Below are 20,378 nucleotides of genomic sequence, written 5' to 3' on the forward strand. Positions count from 1 at the left end.
GTTTCTATCTTTGGATCTAACCTTTTCCCCATTTCCTTCATTTTCAACAGGTACGATGAGAAGCTGCAAGCGTGTTCAACGATATTGTCGACAAAAATGTTTCTTCGTCTTCGCCTCGCGCTTCCCTCCTACGGTTTCCTTTGAAAAAGAAACTTCACTGCGACGTACGTTTAAAATTACAAGTCGTAAGTCGATATAAAGCAAAGAAGAATAATTAAACTCACGATCCTCTCCTACAATTTCGCAACAAAGGTTAAGAAATCGCTTAATAAGCATTCGAGATATTGATTGCCGAAGTTGACTCGTTTGTCCCAGTTAACAGGTGAACCAGAATCTAACGTAACAGAGATCCGAGCAGATAACGAGGCAATTGAATGGTGGCACGCGGGAATGGACCGTTTAAAAAGTGCTGTGGATTTTACGAGGTGGTCTGGTTTGTCGCGGCGGAATCGAAGGGGCTTATGCAGATTGCTTATTATATGACCGCGGCCTGTATCGCGTAGATTTTATTACGGCTACAGTGACGGTCGGCAGAAGAGGATAGCGGGATTGAACAGGGTTGAAGAGCAGAAGGAGGGAGCGCGCTTTAATTGGTATGTAAATCGCGTCTCCCTCGCGTTCGCGGTTCGTACAGGAGAGCGCGCATACAAGGGACGAGCAGGCCGCTTATCGTTTATGCGTGCCCGTACTCGTTGGCTTTACCATACATTATCCCCTCGGTGATATCGGCCTAAATCAAGCGGCTTTCGTGTTATCGATTTTCGAATGGAGAGTGTAGCCCGCGCCTGAGCCGTCGACCAGACCATCGAAAGTGATTTTAACCCATTTCGATCGATACTCCGTTTACTCTTGCCACGAGTGTTCGTTCCGTTCCGACCAGCATGGTGACCAAACACCATGACGTACAATGGGGTACGTAATTTTTGATGATTCTTCTTTTGGGGTGACTTTATCGAACGACTGCTCGTTTGCTGGGCTATGGCGTTTATTAGCTGAAAACAATGCGTGTTACGGCTCTTTGTTCCCGGTTTAGTTAACTTGCTTGGTGATTGATTTAAGGTTTAATAAATCATGTACACTGTAGGTTACAAGTTTTGTGGATAATGCAGATACTAGTAGAATTATAGAATATTCCGTAATAAGCATGTTATAATAAGTATGTTGAATTATCGAAATTCGTAATCGTGTTAAAACAATTCCCTGATTGTGCTTCCAACTATTTAATAATTCCAGTCTACTCCAGTGTCGGTAGCGATGATCGGTAACAACTCAGGCGTTTGCAAGCAGCAAACAGAATTAGATATTTCACCGCCACACTCTACGTATTAAGATGTACTTCATTCGTATCGCATCATCAATTTCGTTTTGTATTAAGAATATTTGAATAACTACTCTCTCGTTCCAGTTTGCTATTTTACGAGCTATCTGTGTTGTAATGAATAAATGTAATAAAGTAAGGGGATTCACGTGATTCTCCATTTTCGTCTTCGATAAAAATACAAAAGCGAATTTTCAAGAGAATTAAGCCTACTCTATCCAACGTACATATAGAAATCAAAACCTGTCTGCAATTCAGTATTCGTGCAAGAATCTAATTGCGAAGCTACGCAAGGATACCTTCCGCCATTCCTTATGAATTCCTTATGAAATTCCTTTGCAAGCGTGGCCGTTTAACTTCCACAAAGAAAAGCCGCCCTTCAGAAACAACTCGACAAATCGACTGCAGGTCGAAACAGACGGTTCATACACGCCAATTTCACCGTCAATTGTCACGCGATGTTCAGTCAGTCGTTCGCGAGGAGACCCGTTTTCCTCGACTAGATCGACATCATCGCGCATCGTCGTCGTCGAAGACGAGGAGGGCGGCAGAGACACCTTTTCGCATATTTCCACACGACAGCCACGAAGGGGAGACGCGACGAACGCTCACCAGGAGTCTACGTTCCAAGGAAACGACGCGGCGAGACATAATCAAAAGTTGCCATGGCTACACTCAGGATCCCGTGTCACGACGCGGCGTGGCCTTGGGCCGCGGCTTGAATATAAGGACGAGAGCGAGGGAAAACAACCCCTGCCCGCGCTCCTCGATAACGCAAGAACGTCTTTCAATTACGGACCAACCCGACAGCGAGATCTCTGCTGTCTAAGACACGACAGCAGAATCATATGTTTTTATATAAAAATAGAAAAATTGTATTTCAATTTCGAAATTAGTGCGAATTGTTTTATCGATAGCAAAGATGTACGAGCCAAGGATGTACAAGCTTGACGTTAGAATTGGCAAATTTGTCGAAATGATTTTGTTTATGTCGTTTCTAAAAGTGTGCATTGATATCTGTCTAGTTTCACTGACAGTGAGTTAGAGGTTGATCGAATGTAGGCTGCTTCTTATTAGATAGATTCGACGTGAAAAAGTAAGGTGAAAATGTATAATAAAGCTTCTTGCGGACAAACAATTTTTTAAAATGTCTGATACTCCTAAGATTGAAGAGCTTGTTTTTAAAAAATAAAAATGAATAGAAAGAGAGCATATTTTGGTCTCTGCTTCTTTGCCAAGGCTTGGCCTTTGTGACTTGTTCTTATTCTTCGACAACAGAATAAAGTTAATGAGAGGAAGGTCTGAAGACGTTGATATAATTAAAGCGGATTTAATTAATGTAACAGCTATTTATTCCCATCAAAAGACTTTCAACAAAGTTGCAGCAAGCATACAAATACTACGAACAGAGGACTTCTTTGAAGGGAATAGTTGGCGTTTAACTGATTATTGGTATCTCTGATCGTTGGTATCTGCCTTTCTCTCTTTCCCTCTTTCTTTTTCTCTTTCTCACTCCTCGCACTCTTCAATTAATTGTAAGTAACGTTACAACATGTCGATCGCCAGGACCAAATGCACGATTCTAATCTACTGTCGTTTTATTAGATCAGATTATACCGTCGTTATTAATTAGAAGGCTAACTACTTTCGCAACCTACTCGCACAGAAACGTTTATTCCTTTCGCTAAACGTCCACGTAGTTTTTCGAAAATTCCCGGAAAACTTGGACGTGCTGGTGGAAACTCGATTTCAAGAGAACGTGGTCGCCTTCAGGATTATGCGATTTAAACGAACTTAAAGCGGCACATATCGATCGATAGTGAGAGGATGGGCGAGGAAGAGATAGACAGATGGAGGAATGGAAAGAGAGAGCTAGGCAGGGAATAAGTGAGTTCACAGTGGGTGGAGGAGGCGACGGATTCGCGTGACGTCTTTGACGGTGCGTCTTCGTCGACGACGAAAGCGTCGGAAGCTGCACGTCTTGAACAGAACGGCACCGAGCGGCACGCATCTTCAAAGGGGCCGAAGTCCTTTGCAATTCTAGTTCGCGTCATGTGAAATGCAATCATATTCTATTTCGAACGCTCGCAACTCGGCGAAGCGTATTCCGGCATCCGTTTGCCGAACGCTATATGTACCCTTCGCATAATTGATTCATTGTTTCCGGCTGTTGCGATTATCCTTACTTCGACGATCCATTATTGCGACTTTTTTAACTATAATTTTAGAACGGAACGTGCAGAAGCGTTGAAATGAAATTTATCGTGGTAACTAACGTAACACGAAGATTTCTTTTCACGACTTGTACTGGATGGACAGGAGACTGAACATTGCGTTCGTTGCGGACAAAAGGTCTGTTTGTATTTGTTTAAAAAATTGACGTATCTTAAATTTTGCTTCTAGTATTGGGATCTAAGTATCAATTTTTATTTTGGAACTATGAAATTTCTTTTATATGGACAATGTAACCTAAGTGGAAATTATAAATGCATAAACATTCGCAGGTTATGATTAATTAATTAATTATCGTGCAAGAAGCACTCTCTGATGATAAACTCTGAATCTCAGAAAGAAACGTAAGATACAGCGAATCAAACAAAAATTTACCGAACGACAGAACGTAACACAGATCACACTGTTCGACGTTCTCACGATATTTGCGAGCTAAATGTAAATACCTACACGAACACCATTCCCTGCATACTATCGAAACACCTTGCTTTAATTGTCGAAAATAACAGCATCCTCGCGAGCATCTGTTCCCTCGGTTGGTTAGAGAGTTGGCGAGGAAAGAGGAAAAGAGAGAAAGTTGCGCGTGGCGAGCAGCTTTGCTACTTGATAAACCGTGTAGCTTTCCCGGGCTTTTCTTTGCTTCACCAACGACACAGGGTGATTTCCTTTCGGAACGTACCGCGCAAAATTCTAACTAGCAAAGTTTCCCGGCGACGCGACGGCGACGTGATAGTAAGAGGAAAATGAGGCAGAAGGGCGGCGAAGGGGGTGGACCAAGAGGTGGAGAAAGAGCAGTTGACAACTTTTTAATCTTCTTGGAATCTCATTGGATCCATCCGCTGGAACAACGAGGCGAAATTCGCGCCGTTGGCAAACAAATTTCGTTTGTCCGCCAGAATCACGCTGATACGCGATCTCCTCGATTTCTCTGCTCATCCTGCGAAATAACCAATAGCATACTTCATTTTTTCTTCCATTCCCTTCCTTCCTTGTCGTTTTGGTCGCCTCGTTTTATTGATTACAACGAGGTTGAAAATACGATCGAAGGGATCGCAACTACAAAACCGACAACTTCACTTTTTGGCAGTCTGAGTAAATAAAACGAGGATTTAAGAAACAAACTTATTTTAATCTTCCATCGTACACGAGAAAAGGAAAAAGTCCTGTTTTACGTGAATTTATAATTTAGAATTTATAATCTATTTTTTGCATTATTGCTTAGAATTATTAACTACAATGAATTTTTTTTTTTTTTTTGCACGGAGAAACGTATAGAACTGTTTTGAAGATCCTTTCAGATTCGTCAAATACAATAAAAGGTAGATCAATAAAAAATCCCAGAGAGAGATTAATGTGTCTGAAAACGTTTCATTTCTCGTGATTTTTATCTTTTCATCTCAATATTTCCTTCCCGTGTGATGTAAGATTTATTTCTACAACAACAATAAATACCTTTATTCGCTTCGTTTTTAAAACACGATTTATTTTCTTTGTCTCGTGATCCATGCTAATATGAATTCTACGCACGTGTTCCGTTGTAACGGATTTCCAACACCGTGCAATGTTCCTCGCTAACAAGTACCAGTCACTAAAATTTATATCTGTTGTTAGATCTGAAATGCAAGCAAACGGTGTAAAGTACGATGCAAGGCCAAACTTCGAGCAACAGAAACAACGAAATTTGCTTTTGAAGCAGGTGCAAGTGCCAAGTTTTTCACAAAAATTATGATCTGCGGAAATGGCACAACGTAGAGATTGTTACTTTCAAAAGGAACGAATTATTCAACGTAAAAGATGCAAAATTATGTACAAATAATTCATTCAAACTGCAAACAATCTGTTGTGTAACTTTTTCTCGCGCGTGTCGACGACTCAGCCAGAACAAAAACCAAATTATTCATAATTATTCACGTTCGAACAAAAGATGGATAGAAACGCAGAACTAACGAAAGAATAGCGGAATAAAAATTAATTTCAAATTCTATTCTCAATTAATTATTCATAAACCTTTATTGTACAGTAATAATTAATCAAAATGACGAATGGTCCTTTTTAATACATTTTATTTTTTTTATATTATAAGATGGCAAAAATAATATTACTAGAGATTAAGATAATAAAATTTCAGATAAAAATAATACACGATGCCGATAATATCATGGTTTGACTGTTTGTAATAATTTTCTCTGATTGTAATTATCTCCTGAATTAATTATTCGAGACAGTGAACACGAATGAGCGCGTGCACGGAAAATTCTACATAATTCATTCGATTAACAGTTACTGCAATTTTTCTGTTATCTATCCGCAGCTGAGTAATGGATCGCCGAACGTGACAAACGTTTTTGCCGCGTAATTTATTACTCCGATTTCAATGAAAGCTCCCGAATATCGTGACGGTGTAAAAAATAGAGCGGAAATGAAATTTATAAAACTAGGAGATACCGATCTGTATGCGTGTTGTGCAGGCCATGATCGCGAAAGAGTGTCACGTTGTTTTACGATCATATTATATATTTGTAAATTAAATGAAAAGTAAAATGAAAAATTAGAGAAAATGTTATTAAAAGTTATACGTGAATAGTTAGAAATTATGATATATAGCGTACCATGACGTAAGAAATAATAATTACGTAGGAACGAGGGAAATGAAACGAATGATAAGAAAAAAGCAAATTTATCATTTTACTGACAATATGTTTTTATTATGAATTTATACGATTTTACTTAAATTGCATTATCCAAATTGAACGTGATATTTTATGAAAATTTCAAGATATATCGACTCTAGAATTATCAAACCGTTGGAAATGTCGATTTTACTGAATTCTAAATACAAACTGCACTGTATTTCTACTTCATTTTTATCGTATAATTTTAATCACAATTATTTACTTAACTTTATTTAAATAACATACTAGATATTTATAATATCTGTATTAAAATGAAGCTTTCAGCAATCTGAAATCTCTTTATTTCTCACTTGCTGAACAATTTTCAGAGCTCGTACACTTACAATCACTTGACATTAATTTCATAAACAAAGCAATTTCTAAAACGCGGAACAACGAGACGGCAAACGAAACGGATACAACGAAACGCTTTCGTTGGCCTTTTTCCCTTGCGAAACAACGCTGGTCGCGCGAAAATTTCAAGCGGAAACAACCCTCCGGCACCGCGCGCAAAGCCACGAAACGGAACGCAACGTAGAAACACGTATACAGCTGTCCTAAAAAAATTCGTAGAAGCTCAGACTAACCGACGTTAAACTCGAAACGAGGCAGTTCGAAAGGTTAACTCGACTTTCATGGCCGCTTCGGCTCAAATACGAGCAACCGAAATAAACGAAGAGGGATGACGAAAAGAAGAAGCGCGAACAGTGAATTGTTACGAGCGCATCTACGAATACTAGCTGCGCTGCAAATCGTAGAAAGAATTCTACGGTGAAATGAATCGTATAAGATGAAAAAACTGTGTAGAACTTCTTTTTGCAATTGACTCATAATCAGAAGAAGACTGTATATAGTTAACTATTAATTATTAATGGTAATATATTTAAGTTGTATTAAGCCAATCATACTTTTCTGTAAAGTAAATTTGTTTGGCAGAATATTTTTTACAGGATGAAGCGAAACAACAAACGCGACAGAAGAAATAAGCGAAGAGAATTTTGCGATAACGTTGAGATAAAAATTGATTTCCACCATAATGGCAATTCTTACAGATTTTGAGGATTTCGTGACGCTTATAAACGAGGTTACATTGTATATCTTAACGCAGTAACCACCGCTGACGTAGTACTACGTCTTTTCATGGCTAAAGCGGAAAGCCGCTAACGTTGTAGCGGTCCAGGGTTATTTTATAGAAGGCAATAACAATTTAACAACATACTGTAACTATAAAGGTGGATAGCATGAATGATGTCATATCATACTATTACATACTATCACACTATCGTCAAAGAAACGAATAGCGATATAAATTTTCGGATGGGAAGTTACTGCCTTTATATTTTACATTTATAAAAAAAAAAAAAAGAAAAAACAAATTAGAATTCAATATTTCATTATATGTAATTTTCATGCATCTTTCATATGACTTTTTGCTGTTAAAAATAGAAAGCTTTCTTTTCAGCTACAGTTAATACATTTTTATAGCGTCTAATGTCATTTACGATCCTTTGTAACATTGCAACTCTATGACTTGGAGGTTCAGTTTCTTCCGCTTGCAATTAGTTTATATGATATCTCGCGAACGAAATTGTTGTTTCCCGAGCGTATACTATACATCTGGTATGGGTTAGGTTAAAAGACTTAGCGAAAAGTCGACAGTTTTATTTGTCAAGGTACAGAACCAAGTTCTCAGATATTACGAGAAAAGAAATGGCTAGAGGCAAGCAACTCGGCATCGAAGTTGGAAGTACTGTCGTCACTGTACTTGCACAAAGTGGCGGAAGAAGGCGTGCGAGGCCAATTATCAGTGACTCTGAGACCAAAGAAATTTCTTGTTTTTTTACTCCAATTGTAAATAATAAGCAAATCGAACCATGATATTTGCAGACTCTTGCTACTTTATATCATACTTTTTACGAATATCTGAATACACGTTCCGATGTGTTATAGCGTTGTCACATTTCAAGAAAAACGTATTCATATCAAAAATAATATGAAAATATGGTGACACGTATTACAGATAAAACGAAGCTGTTCAACGAGCAGATTCTAGTCGAAAAGTATATATATCCTAACGAGTGGATTAATTTCAATAGCTTTAACAGTACGAACAGGAAAATTCTAATAAAATATCCTTAGTAATCCTTCAAATTCTTCCATTCGTAATAATTATTCATCATGACTACGGTTGCGATTAGCTTTCCGCAAATATTACCATCTATTGGAACGCTTTTTGACAAACTTAAGTTTCACCAAATTCATTCCAACTAGCGAAATTAATTCCCTCGTTACTACAAACATTTGTTTCTTCTATCGCGACAATATTTCTATTAAAATTGCAATGATATTAACGTTTCACGAAATATAACGAAAAAATTGTAATTGCTCGGGACGTGCAATTTATTACTAGATTAATTGGTTTCCCTACAAGCCCTTGCTTCAAAACACGCAAGCCTCCAACAACAGTTTTAACAACCCTTCGATCAACCCTATGTACAAAAACATTCTCTCAGAATCCATTAAAAGGTTTTCCAACGAGCTTCATCTCAGCCGCGTACGTCCAGAAAATTCGGAAAATCCAATTTTCCTGAGAAAAACCTGCGTCCTCGTCTTCCTTTCGAGAGAAAGATTTCCTCAAAAAATCCCCGTCTTCTCGATCACGGTGTACAAACTCCAGGTCCTCGACGTGCTACGTACCACCCATCAGCACCCAAACATCCACACCTACATACATGTACTTACGTACTCACACATTGGCGCATACACATTAGGGAAAAAAGGAGAAAAAAAAATGTATTTGCCGTCCCAGTTTGCCCCGGTTGGCATGGCAGGGCGAAAGCTCTTCAGTAAATCCAGCTTAAAGCAGCTGTGTAAACGTTGACCTATATTACAATCACGCCGGCTCGAGTGCTCGGCGACGCCATCGGTCTTTTCGAAGCCGCTACAAAGTAACTTCGTGGCCGCCTGGTGCACGTGGTCGACCGTGTGGTGTGCGTGGCGTGCAGTCGAACGCCTACGCGAACGCCATCAGCCTCCACCTTACTGCTATTTACCGTGGTTCTTGGCAAAATTTCCACTAGCCGAGCACAGTCCTCTCTCGCTCTTCGCTTCTTCTTGTCGCCGCTCCTCGCTTTGCCTCGCCGATCGTTTCGCGATTCGACCACCGGAGAAACCCTTTTCAACCCTTTGGAACTCGGTTAATCGGCGCTCGCATAGAAAATCCGTCATGTACAGACGAATGTTCATTCAGGCTGTCTCCAGTAATCGTGGTGCAATCAGCAAGAGGGTGGTTTTTACGTGAAAACGTAAGTGGAAATGAAATTGTTTCATACGACGAATTTGTTAAGTATATGTAAATTTGACGAATAAACAATCGACAGCAGGTTCTTCCAAATGAGAAAATAAGCGAAAGCTGTGGAACAAAATTTGTGTAGAATTAATTCGATGCATGGGTAGTCGGCAAATTTGCAAATTCGATTTTCTAAAAGACGAGACTTCAAGTGGGAAATTCTTATTCTACGGTTTCAACTTATTTTCAAGTGTCAGGCTTCGATCGATTGTCCGCTCTCATCCGGATAGTAATTAGCCAAGTTCACATATATCTGACAAACTGAAGCTTCATTTTCTCGAAAACGAAAGCTCATTTCCAACTCGTTTTTTCATCCAGAAGCAGCCGTTTGCAAATTGTACCCGATTATTGAGACACCCTGTACACCCGTGTCGATGAGATCGACGAACGGATGGATGGATATTTTAAACGGGAATTTTTTTCACCTTCTGACGTTTCCTTTTATCTCTTTGCTTTGATTCCCGTCGAAAAGAGATACCGTAACGATTGGACGGAGTTTCATCTTGAGTTCGAGTCGAGAATCCAGGGAATCCGGTCGAACTAATTTGCCAGTTTTCGAGGGTTTCTCCTTTCGCCACGGATTTTTCGGATCACGTGGCCGAGATCGGTGCTCGAGTCATGTTTTGCTACCAGCGATCGATTTTGTTTCTAGAGTTCGACCTTTTTTTTTTGTTCTTTAACGGGTAGCCAGCTGAATCGACGTTCGAACTCGCCTTTTTCTCTCCGCTAGCAAATATCCTGGATTAGACCTCGTTAGCTTTCTACGAGTGGAAATTAGAAGTTTAGTTTGTTAGCTAGCGACCTCTCAATCAAAAAGAGAGATAAATATATTTTAGTTTTTTCTTCATTTATATATACATGTATTACCAACGAAGAAATACACACAATCAATACATTAACTTCTAAAAAAGACCAAAAAGAAATGGTAAAATTATAGAGTACAAACTTTGCGACGAGCTATTTCCGGCTTACTTATAAAGGCGAGAATTTTTCAACCTTACGCTGTTCCTCGAATCAAATCTCAAAGTATTTTTTATACCCAGCACGCAATTATTAGCGAACGAAGCAATTGTTTCTTATTTCATGAGACGCGATAATATGGAACGTGGCGCGCGCATAACGAAGAACGAGTCTACGAAACGAACAAATTTTCATTTAACATGTCGCATGTAGAGAATGAGCAAGATGCGGATGGTCGATACTTGCGTATCACGTGCCAAAGAATATTTGTTTGCGCGTCGGTCGCGATATTACTTGCGAGAGGTGCGCATAAAAAATAGCGGGCAGACGCGCGCAAAGAAAAATGGCACAACTGCACAAGTAAGTACTTCGCTTTACTCCTCCTCACTCTGTTATCTACACTCCAGGGGTTGAGTGGTAAAAGCGGGGAGACACTTAAAGGATTTACGGGTCTGAGAACTCTAGACCGCTCTTGGATTGGCTCGAAAGTACGAACTTGAAACCGAGTGTACGCTCGGCCCGGAAATACTGGATGGAAAACGAAACGAAGCCAGGGAAAGGAAAAAAAGATCTGAAATCATCGTTGCTCGACGCGATCGAATTAATTCTAATTACACGGAGTGCTCGCTGTCTTTGGTCCGTGAACGATCTGAGAAAGCAAAAGACGAAAAGACAAATTTTTCTATGATCTATATTTGATTAAACAACATTAAATAATAATTTTTGTCTCTTACATTCTTCGAGTAGTATCGATAAAAGCCACCAAATCTCATATAAATCAGAAAATTAAAAAATAATGATAACATCGATCGATATACAAAAGCAAAGAATATTAAAATCTCTAGGAAGTGTGAAATTTTCTTATAAATAGATAAAAACGAGCAATTTAAAATAATGATAATCTCAATTATTCTTACAATTAAAGGAAAAGCTAATCTTCCAACCCAGAAAAGATAACATAACTGGGAAAGGGGGAGAAAATATCGAAACCTTTCCACAAAAACCAAATATTTGAAGCCTCGGTGTTCGCGGCTGTAGGTTAAGCGCTGTTGTTTTCAAAGTGGAATCATAAAAAACCAATAAACTATAGCCCATAGTCGGACCAGTTTGACTGTCGTTCGGAGGGGAGCAACTCTTTGCATCACTGGCATTGTTATGGTCTCGAATACAAAGCTGTTTCCCCTTTCTTCTTACGTGTCTGTCCTTCGACTCTGTCGCTATGGTTCTACTCAACCCTCCTGAGTAGACCTCCTTCTGAAAGAGGGTGGAAAAACCGATACTCGATCGAAAATGATTAAATAGGCAAGTTAACGAGATGAGGGCAAAGGTCGCGGTATATCCGATGGATCTTTTAATCGACGAAAATCCCATGCGAGTTAGAAGATATTTTAACATCGGACGTTTTACCCGGCAAAATGAATGAATTTTCAAGACGGAAATGATTACCGAGCCGGTGCTCGTGAAAGAAGCATGCACGTCGGTGCTTAATTAATCGATTCACTTTGACGGCACACGCGTGCAAAAAACGTTGAGATGCTGTAAGGAAAGAGGGTCAACTTCTTTGCTCGGTAATAAAAGAAAAAAAGTTTCTTCGCCGAGGTTGCCTTGGTTAGGTGGAAAAATTGTGAAATTAATGATTCGTTTTAAAGCGCAAAAATGCTTTTCACCTGAGCATCGTTCGGTTGCTATATGGGACATTATTCGGAGAAAAGGAATGAAACATTTGTCAGCAAAAACACCACCGGTAGTAATTGGAAAAATATTAGGACGGAATTAGAATTTTATGCGACGAAATGGAAAATGTTTGAACAATGAATAAGGGAAAAAAGAAATACGTCTGATTTGATGCTTGTCAATATACATAAATAATGGTATATAAGTCGGCAACTCGATCCGTGATATTTTCAACAGGATGTTTGCGAATATATGAAATTTTTTGGGCGATAGTGGACATCAGGATAATGAAAAATGTTCATTTACACAAATATTGCATGAAGCTTATTCTTTAATTTACGAGGAATTTAATTTTCCGCTAAAAGGACTTATACGCTAGAAATTCGTCGTATGCGATGTAAACAAGGGAACGAAAATACAACAGAGCCTTGATTATTCTAATTAATTATGACATACCCTGTTTGGATAATCGAAATGTTCGGCTAGTCGAATAACTTCGTTTTCATGTACGAGAGAATTTTTTATTTTGCAGTATTTTCTAGATATTTATATTAAACGCGAATAACAACTTTTAATTATTAATATAACGATAAATATATTTAAATATATAAGCTCTATGAAACTGTATATAGAATAATTTTATTTAGAAAAATTAAATTAAGTTTCAAATAATCGATCGTTCCATGATCAAACCTCTATATATATATTTATATGTATATACGTTGAAATTTGATTCTAATATATCGAGTTACATTTAAAATAACATATTTAATCGACTTACGATCTGTTGCTCTACTGTTATAAAGCAATTTCCTAAATATCCGATCCTCTATCAGGACATGGAAAAATATTAATTACTAATTACCGTGGTGTAACGTGATCGATCGCAAAACTGATGGAACACTCTCCGATAGACTAGGCCGGCAATTACGCGTATAATCGGCGTGCGTAATATTTTATTATGGATGGAAGGTTGGCAGAAGGTCGATAGAGGGGTGAGAAGCTGGCGCTTAGAGGGGTGAGAAGCTGGCGCTTAGAGGGGTGGGCGTCGAACAGGAGCGGAGCTGAATGCTAAACACGGCTAGTCTGTTACGTGTGGTTGCAGTTTGGCTTCTTAATGAAAACCAGCGGCATGGAAACGTCAGGTTTGGTTTACCCTGCAATTGGAAGCACGTCTCCTTCGAGACAGGCGTTACCGACGCCCAGAGGAAAGGCGATGCAAGATATGGATTTAGCTACCTTAATTTTCGACACTTTAACTCGTCGCTTAATGCCACCTGACCTTTTATGCTGTTCGTGATAACCATTGATCTATGCACATAATCTTTGTTTCTTCTCCAAGAATACATGAGGGGCACAATGTAGTAGCAACAGTGTTTTTGTAGGTGGAAATCTGCAGATGAAGCGTGATTTTTCAAATGGAATGTTCACAGCGTTGTATAATAGAATACACATTTTTCAGAGTGTACGATTTTCCGTTCAAACAACGAAATGAATTTGATTATGAAGCATTGGATATCCTACTTGAAGAATCAAGACTGATCCTTATCTCCTAACAAAAAGTTATTGCTACTGTATCTTCCTTTGCAGGCATATGACTCTTGCGAATCATTTTTGCACTTATTGCTTGAAGTAATAGCGGTAATTGAAATTTAGAGAATTACAAAGTGGAATACAGTGTATATGGTGGAATTATGCTGTTAAATGGAAGATGGAACCTTGGAAAATTGTATAAAAACAATAACCAATTTTGATTAAAACTTTCGAGGATTTTGTAAATTTTACCAATACCTACATACAAAAAATTCAAAAATAATTGAGGGAACAAAATAATGTGGGGATCACACTTGCTTAAAACTTAGTAGACAGACGTGTCTGATTTATCAGACATATACTACTGCGTTCAACATCACACGCTCTACTGTACACCCGTATGTCTAACAATTTCCTATCATCATATACTATATCAGTGCAGCTAAAATACATCACAATCTATTCCTAACCAACTCGAATCCCCATTTCCTTACATTTATTCACCGGTCTAATGGATGCCGTTCTCCAATCAGTTTTAAACACTCTCTAAACTCGAGAAAGCATCGAGAAAATAGATTAAATCGATAGGACACGTGTATGGTGGTAGAGCTTTCGCGAAATCCCTTCAGAGTCTAGACTTCACACCCAAACTTAGATCAATTCTAAACAGACCTTGATACTTTCAATATAAAACTAATTTTCCTCCTCATATTTAACTAGAAAACTGCGATAGCAAGTAATTGTCAAATAGTTACGGTAACAATCCCCAACTAATCAAGAAGAACAAGTGGACATTCAAGAAGTCATATGTCAATCCAAGAAAACAACAACCACCTGTATGTTACAGAAAAGTCACCCTAGATACGACCACGTCAAACATACCCAACAAACTACCCTAACCGGCCCCTTAATTTCTCCTTCCACAGCTCTTACACCCCAGACGTTATATATATCCCTTCGCTCGATCAACTCTACATCAAACAGTCACCCCATAATGAGTCCGTAATGTCACGAAAACAACGGAAACCGACAGCGACCTCGGCCACGCTAGTTTGCGTCGCCGAGAATTCCAGCGCAGGTGCGTGTTGCGTGTTATCGACTAGCGATAAACGGTCGGCCAATACATCGATGGAACATCTACGAGAGCCAGTATAGGGGTAAGTCTGATGGCGCGGCTGCGGCCGCCAACGATCAAAATGGATGTTCGTGCCGATAGCGTAGCCCTTCGCGTGCTCTAGCCACCCAATTAGCTCCCTCGCAACAAACAGCCACCCTCTGACCGACGATCACCGAACTTCTACCCTCCTTACTGCAATTCAAGAACGATCAACGTTGCTGGAAACACGGGAAGGAGCTGGTAAGTAGAATTCTTTTGTGGGGGTGGAACGGAGCAGATGGATTGCCGTTATAGCAATAAGGATAATAGAGATATTTAGCAATAAGGATATTCAGAGATCCTACTGTAAGTTACATATTTACGGGCGATTCTGCGGAAAGAGTATTTGTAATTCAATTTTTCCCGGTGAATTTTTACACGGTGAATAGAAAAGAAAATTACTATTTTTGTTTAACTCGTAGGTTTATGGTAAATAGTTCTAGCATTGGTGGTTTAGTTTGCTCGCGGTAGATTCTGTGTGCTACTTGTTCCTTGAATAGTATGTTATTTTAAATTTACATATTGGGCGATTGAAGGAAAATGGTGCGTAAAGAGTGGAGTGAAGGGTGCGCGTGAGCTATGAGCTTTCGTGGAAGAATAAAATGAATTTTAAATGATTGGTATAAGAGAAAATGAGAGATTAGAAATTCTGGTACTAATGTAACGAATCCTCGTAACACGAGAAAATAATATACATAATTAATAGCAACTAATTCCATTATACCGATACAGGTACAACAACGATCCATAGAATCATACATATTTTTAACTTGTAGGGTGTGTGTCCACCCTCGCAAAAGTACACGTATTTCAATCGTATTTCAAAAAAATAGTTTCTATTTTTAACGAATATTCAAGAATAACCTGCACCATGTGGACACCTAGTTGCAATGACGTTCGTCCTGTTTGATCCAGGCAGGCACGTACGTGGCCGACCAAGCTGGAGATATACGAGGAACGAATATCCGGAAGGGGCGGTCTGAAACTTTGGACTTTGTCCATCGTGAAGGGAGAACGAAGTGCCCCTGTCTCTATCGTAACGCGCTGCTGCACGTGCACGCTGACAAACAGGCCTTCCTCTAGGGCCTAGTGACCGATGGGGCTTGGAGTATAAACTACGAGATTGAGGAAGGGTTGTTCTCCAGGGGGATACAGCGACAATGCTCGAAATTGTAACGTTTTACGGAGAAGATCAATGATGATGTATTTCAAGATCGTTAGACTTTCAGTTCAAGGTATGAAATAATTCTTTAACTATGGAAGATTATAAAATTTGTGAACAATAAAATTCACATATGTAACATTGCTTACGATTGTCATTTCATATTTATCATCTGGAATTATTGTTAATTATAAGAAGATGATTATACCCTCGGTCTATTAACTAGATTGTGCCATAATCATAAACTGCTTCAGATACGAAGTTAAAAATTTTATTAATAAAAATGATCAAAGTTTACATTTACAAAGTAACATTGTATATAGCTTTTTCATATTTTGGGTATACATATAAAGTTGCATTTTGAGGAATAAATATCTTCGAATAAATCAATCACTGTGTCTAAAATATTGGCAATTTTTGTGACAAGTTAAGTCGTCTCTCTAGATAGCAGGTTAAAGCGCGGCTTTAGCCATTATTATTTATATGCAAAGTAGAAAAAGTAATATATATTGAATTTTATATCGAAGTAAAACTACAAAACTATTAAAACACTTTGCACTTACATTAATAACCATCTGCTTAAACTACCCCAAACTAATTACTTGATATATATTCTTCTTCTATTATTTCCACCCTTGTACATATCATAAAATATCAAGTATTCGTTCTATTTCAATGTATTATTTATCGTCAGTTTATTTTAAATTTATAATTTTTAAAAGTTATTATTAAAACAAACGTGAATTTATTAAAAATAGAATAAGAAATGTACAAACGTATTTGAAAATTTATTAAATTCTACCTTAGAACGACGGATAAATTCGACTTAAACTCGCAGAAACAAATCTTTCTCCACTATCGAGTGACATCGGAAACAAGTTGCAATAGAGGATATTCCTGGAGAAACGGATAACTTTGATATCGGAATCTCAGACGAGAAAAGCGTTGACGAGGGTAAACGCGGTAAAGGAATGGCCGTTAGGCGAAAACGGAAGACACGCGCATGAGACACGAGAGATTCCCTGCTAACGAAACTAATTTTATTGTCGTCCACTTATTAAGATCAAGACGGGGAAACTCGTCGACGGACAGACTGTTGGCATAGCGTTGCATAAGGAGCAACGAAGGGTCTCTGGTTAACAATGTTTTAGCGTCAATTTACTTACCGTGGCTGCCATGGAGAGATGAGGGGCGGCTCGGACGGCGGGATCTGAGGCTTCACTAAGCGAGCCATAGCCAACCGGAATCTGTACCGCCTTTGGACATTCTGCAATAGAAATTTATTTCTATAATACGCTTTATTCCATCGTCCGATGCTATTACAGTCATTGTTTGTTTGGGACGTAAAGATTTCTTTCTTGAAGCAACAGTCGTCATGTCAAATATTATTCGTCCATGAATGTTATAAACGTCATGACAATTATATATTAGGTTGTCCGAAAAGTGTATTTCTTTTACAGACACGTCTTTTCCAAACACGTCATTTGTACAAACATAGAACCCTAATCTGTCGAACGTTGTGATCTTCATTTTGATAGAACAAAATAGATCATACGTAATTCGATAATGTAATATAAAAAGGAAAATGTGCGCCCATTATTTCCTTAAAAAGAAACTTTTCGGACGACCTAATAGTTGTGAATTATCAGGATGATTAATATTTACTTAAAACAAATATGAAATACGTATTATTTCTCTCTGTGCTTTATCCAAAATCACGAAAGATTCCTTCTCAATTTTCCGAAAATCAATATCTTCCATTACAAACAACAAAATTATTCCAAGACTATTTCCTAACTCGTAAATCATAACTGCATTGTTAGAAAAATAGCAAAGCAGATAGAAAACTCGTGTCATCCTTGTGTATGTATGTATCTTCGTCGATCGTCAAGCAATCCTTTTTCACCAAGGACGTCTGTTTTTCAAAATGAAAATGAGATATTACACGGTCGTCGCTTCACAGGGAAGTAAGTCAATTTCGGAAATTCGAATAGCAATGCGGTCCAGGAACAAGTTGAAAGCCAATCGTAAACTAATTGCAGCTAAATTCGCCCAGCGTAATTACGCGTTTTAATTTGAAGCCTCGCGAAAGTGCTCTTTCTCTCGTTCTCTTTCTTCGCTGTCGTTGTCCTGGCGCAACCAGCGTTCCTTCGTTTCTCGCGCGCTTTAAAGGGGGCTGTATTTTAAGCTAGCCAGTAATTAAAAGAATTACATCTTCGTTCGCTAAGGTAGCGAACTGTCGCGCTACCAAGACGTGGCAAATGGGACGGTCACGAATTTTAATCCTTCGTTCGTTGACGTCTTAATTGAACACATTCGCCACACGTAAAAATCGGGCTTATTGAATTTTAACTTGCTCTCGCTTTTCACCGATCCAGAATGACATATTTGGCAAAACATTTGCGATCTACGATGATACCTTTATATTACGAAAAATTTTATCCTAAAATTCCGCTGCTATGAAATGTTACTATGATTGATTCTCATCAAGTATTGTATACTTCAAATACGAAGTACATTGCCATACGGCAAAATGTATCGGCTTTCGATATTCTGCTTACTGTTTACGTGATTTTTCGATAGCACCATACAATCCTCCAATTTTGGAATTTTCGTAGATGAAACGAAATTACAAGACATATGGACATTTCATTTACCTTGAATCGCATAAAATACTATTAGCCTGTGGCCGGACTTAATCGTCGCATTAAACGTATTAGAACGAGTTTCAAACGAAGAATTGATTTCTGACACAAAAGACCACGGTTTCATTACGAAATGAAAAAGATGATAATGAAAAAGATAATACGTTCGTTCGATTAACAGTCGATAATTAATATAACATGTAGGTAATTTTATTCGAACAATTCTTTTATACCGTGCCATTGCAATGAAGTTACAGAACGGTTTGCTCAGTGAATATTTAACGAGAAAATCGTTAGACGCAATTAATTGCTGTTTAAATAAGACGCTGAGACGGGTAAATATCGATGCGTGTATTAACTAAAAACATGCAACCTAAAATCCGATTTGTCCGTGACTGCGCCAAGTTGCGGCTTCCCGTAGATCTTACGGCGTACAAGCTGAAGTTCTACCTGCCTCGTCAAAACTTAATATACTGTTCACGGCCAATCAAACTTCCAGATCCACTAATACCCAAGTCAAATATTTCGCATGAACGCTACTGCTCGCAAAACAGTATCTAGGTCTAGAGATGGCCAAATTAATTTGCCGATCATCCACCAAAAAGATTCAAACTTTCTTCCACGCTAATAATCCCAATAAACATCCACTACATACGCACGCAACAGCACCCTGCGCTCACAGTCAGCGGATCACCTAATCATTCGGTATTCAGGCATCCTCTGTATTTCGGCGCGAGCAGTCGCAACCGGTCGGAACGACACGGCATTATCCAGCCAGTACGATTCGCGCGACATCGAGATCATTCTCACCCCAGCGTTCTCCAACGCGGCGAGTTCGATTTCGAGGGAGGGCATCGGTGTTCCACTCTGCTTCTTCCCCGCAGGAACCCCCTTTCTCCCCTCTTTCCACGACTGCAACCGTGCACCGTTACATGCGTATGCAAATTTATTCTGGCTATGCGTCCGTGTGCGATCCATGCTGTGTCCGGCAACGAGTATACATCTACACGCGCGCGACTACGCGTACACCTACAGGGGCACAGCCTTCTCGCGCTTGTTGTCGGTGCAGCGTAGAGGGTCATAAATTAAATGATGTAAATGCTCTGTCCACCCTCTGTCGTAGCGAAGAGAGACGACACACGAGTTCTCTCCTTCTGTCGTTAGCTGGACGTCTCTCTCTCTCTCTCTCTCTCTCTCTCTCTCTCTCTGTCTTGCTCTTGTTACATCAACCCCCGAGTGACCTGGACGATCCACGCTAACCCCTAGCCAGACCCCTACTGACTGATTATAATTATCGGGGCGTACCCTGCGGCTCGCCTCGCATGGATGAAGAGGAAAGATAATGGCCGAGTGCCATTGATTCGGATGCGCCTAACTGCCGTCGAATTGTCGTAAGTGTTCACCGCGGGGGTGATTTTTCCGCGACTCTGATTGAATCTTTGATAAGAGTACTTTGATAAGAGTATTTGATATATTTTATGAGAAATGATAAAAGAGTGAGAAGTAAAATGTAGCAGAAATTTATCTTTGGTAAACACTTATCGTTTTACTGTATCGCGTCTATAGTTGTAGAGAAAGTATACTTTGAGAACTGGATAAGAAATACTCGGATGATTGGATATTTTCGCATATTTTGGACGATACATTTGATAATAAGAAATATCGACGTTTTTGTTG

At 39.0% G+C, this 20,378-nt stretch overlaps 1 protein-coding gene and 1 long non-coding RNA gene across 4 annotated transcripts in view; one reads left to right on the forward strand and one right to left on the reverse strand.

The window, feature by feature from the left end:
• The window catches only part of LOC100650807, a 587,269-nt gene that overhangs the window by 457,565 nt on the left and 109,326 nt on the right, over nucleotides 1-20,378 (reverse strand). For all 3 annotated transcript variants that reach the window (XM_048405682.1, XM_048405681.1, XM_048405685.1), the window contains exon 3: nucleotides 17,223-17,323. In XM_048405682.1, coding sequence (XP_048261639.1) covers nucleotides 17,223-17,234 — 12 coding nt within the window. In that variant the 5' untranslated portion in view covers nucleotides 17,235-17,323. The remainder of the gene's footprint in view (nucleotides 1-17,222; nucleotides 17,324-20,378) is intronic.
• Nucleotides 1-20,378, forward strand: part of LOC100643446 — a 127,039-nt gene that overhangs the window by 93,205 nt on the left and 13,456 nt on the right. The window contains exon 3 of the long non-coding RNA XR_007224018.1: nucleotides 15,810-16,129. This is a non-coding gene — a long non-coding RNA (uncharacterized LOC100643446). The remainder of the gene's footprint in view (nucleotides 1-15,809; nucleotides 16,130-20,378) is intronic.

This window comes from Bombus terrestris, chromosome 5, assembly GCF_910591885.1.
Source record: "Bombus terrestris chromosome 5, iyBomTerr1.2, whole genome shotgun sequence".
NCBI classification, from domain to species: domain Eukaryota; kingdom Metazoa; phylum Arthropoda; class Insecta; order Hymenoptera; family Apidae; genus Bombus; species Bombus terrestris.